Source organism: Salvelinus fontinalis, chromosome 4, assembly GCF_029448725.1.
Source record: "Salvelinus fontinalis isolate EN_2023a chromosome 4, ASM2944872v1, whole genome shotgun sequence".
Taxonomy (NCBI): domain Eukaryota; kingdom Metazoa; phylum Chordata; class Actinopteri; order Salmoniformes; family Salmonidae; genus Salvelinus; species Salvelinus fontinalis.
In genome coordinates this window covers 74,219,227-74,219,996 of record NC_074668.1, presented here as the reverse complement: position 1 = coordinate 74,219,996, position 770 = coordinate 74,219,227, and the positions used below count along the sequence as shown (strand labels likewise).

At 43.1% G+C, this 770-nt stretch overlaps 1 protein-coding gene across 1 annotated transcript in view; it reads right to left on the bottom strand.

The window, feature by feature from the left end:
• Positions 1 to 489: 489 nt before the first annotated feature.
• The window catches only part of LOC129852928 (anoctamin-5-like), a 23,395-nt gene continuing 23,114 nt past the window's right edge, over positions 490 to 770 (bottom strand). Inside the window, exon 12 of the mRNA XM_055918527.1 lies at positions 490 to 708. Within this exon, the coding sequence (XP_055774502.1) occupies positions 490 to 708 (219 nt within the window). The remainder of the gene's footprint in view (positions 709 to 770) is intronic.

Sequence of the window (770 nt, the reverse complement as noted above, 5' to 3'; positions counted from 1 at the left end):
ATTGTAGATAAGGTGAGCATTAGATTACATTTTTTTCAAGAAGCTGTATATTGTCTGGTACAATATCATGAATCCCAATAGCATTTAACTGAACACTTAACAAGTTGGCACATACTTTTGTAGGATTCCATAATATCCTATCACGATCAATACTGGCACTGAGTGACTGAATCACTTGCAAGAAACATCATTGCACTGAAGATATGAAGCAGCATTGGACGCTGAGAAAAGGTGACGAGATGTGGTCATCGATCAAATTAATCCATCCCTGCCTCCAATGACAGTCCTAATATAGGCGAAAAGGTTGAAATCTGCTAGCTGCTCATTTGAAAATTAACAAACAACAAAACAAAGAGAAACAATTGATAGGATTGCCCCACTGACAGAAGCCCTTTACTGTACTTCTGTTTTCTATCAGTGGAGGAGACTTCACAGCAACACCCTCCCAGTTAGGTTAGCCAGGTGGGTGAGAGTTACTGATTGGGGGGCCTACTCAGATAACACATCATGCTTGTCGGTGGCAGTGCAGACCTCAGGTTTGGGTTCAATGATAAAACTCTGACTCAGCTGGATCTTGAGCTTCTCAACCTCGTAGTTGTGCAGGTATTCCTGGATGAGGTAACGTTCCCGTTTAAGCCGAGCCTTCACCTCGGATGGCACATCCGGGATCAGCCAGGCCACAAAGAACTTCACCACAAACACCACGTGCTGATGGGAAAGGAAGACATTTTTTTACAGAGCATACCATTATCACACACTCACCTTATGAC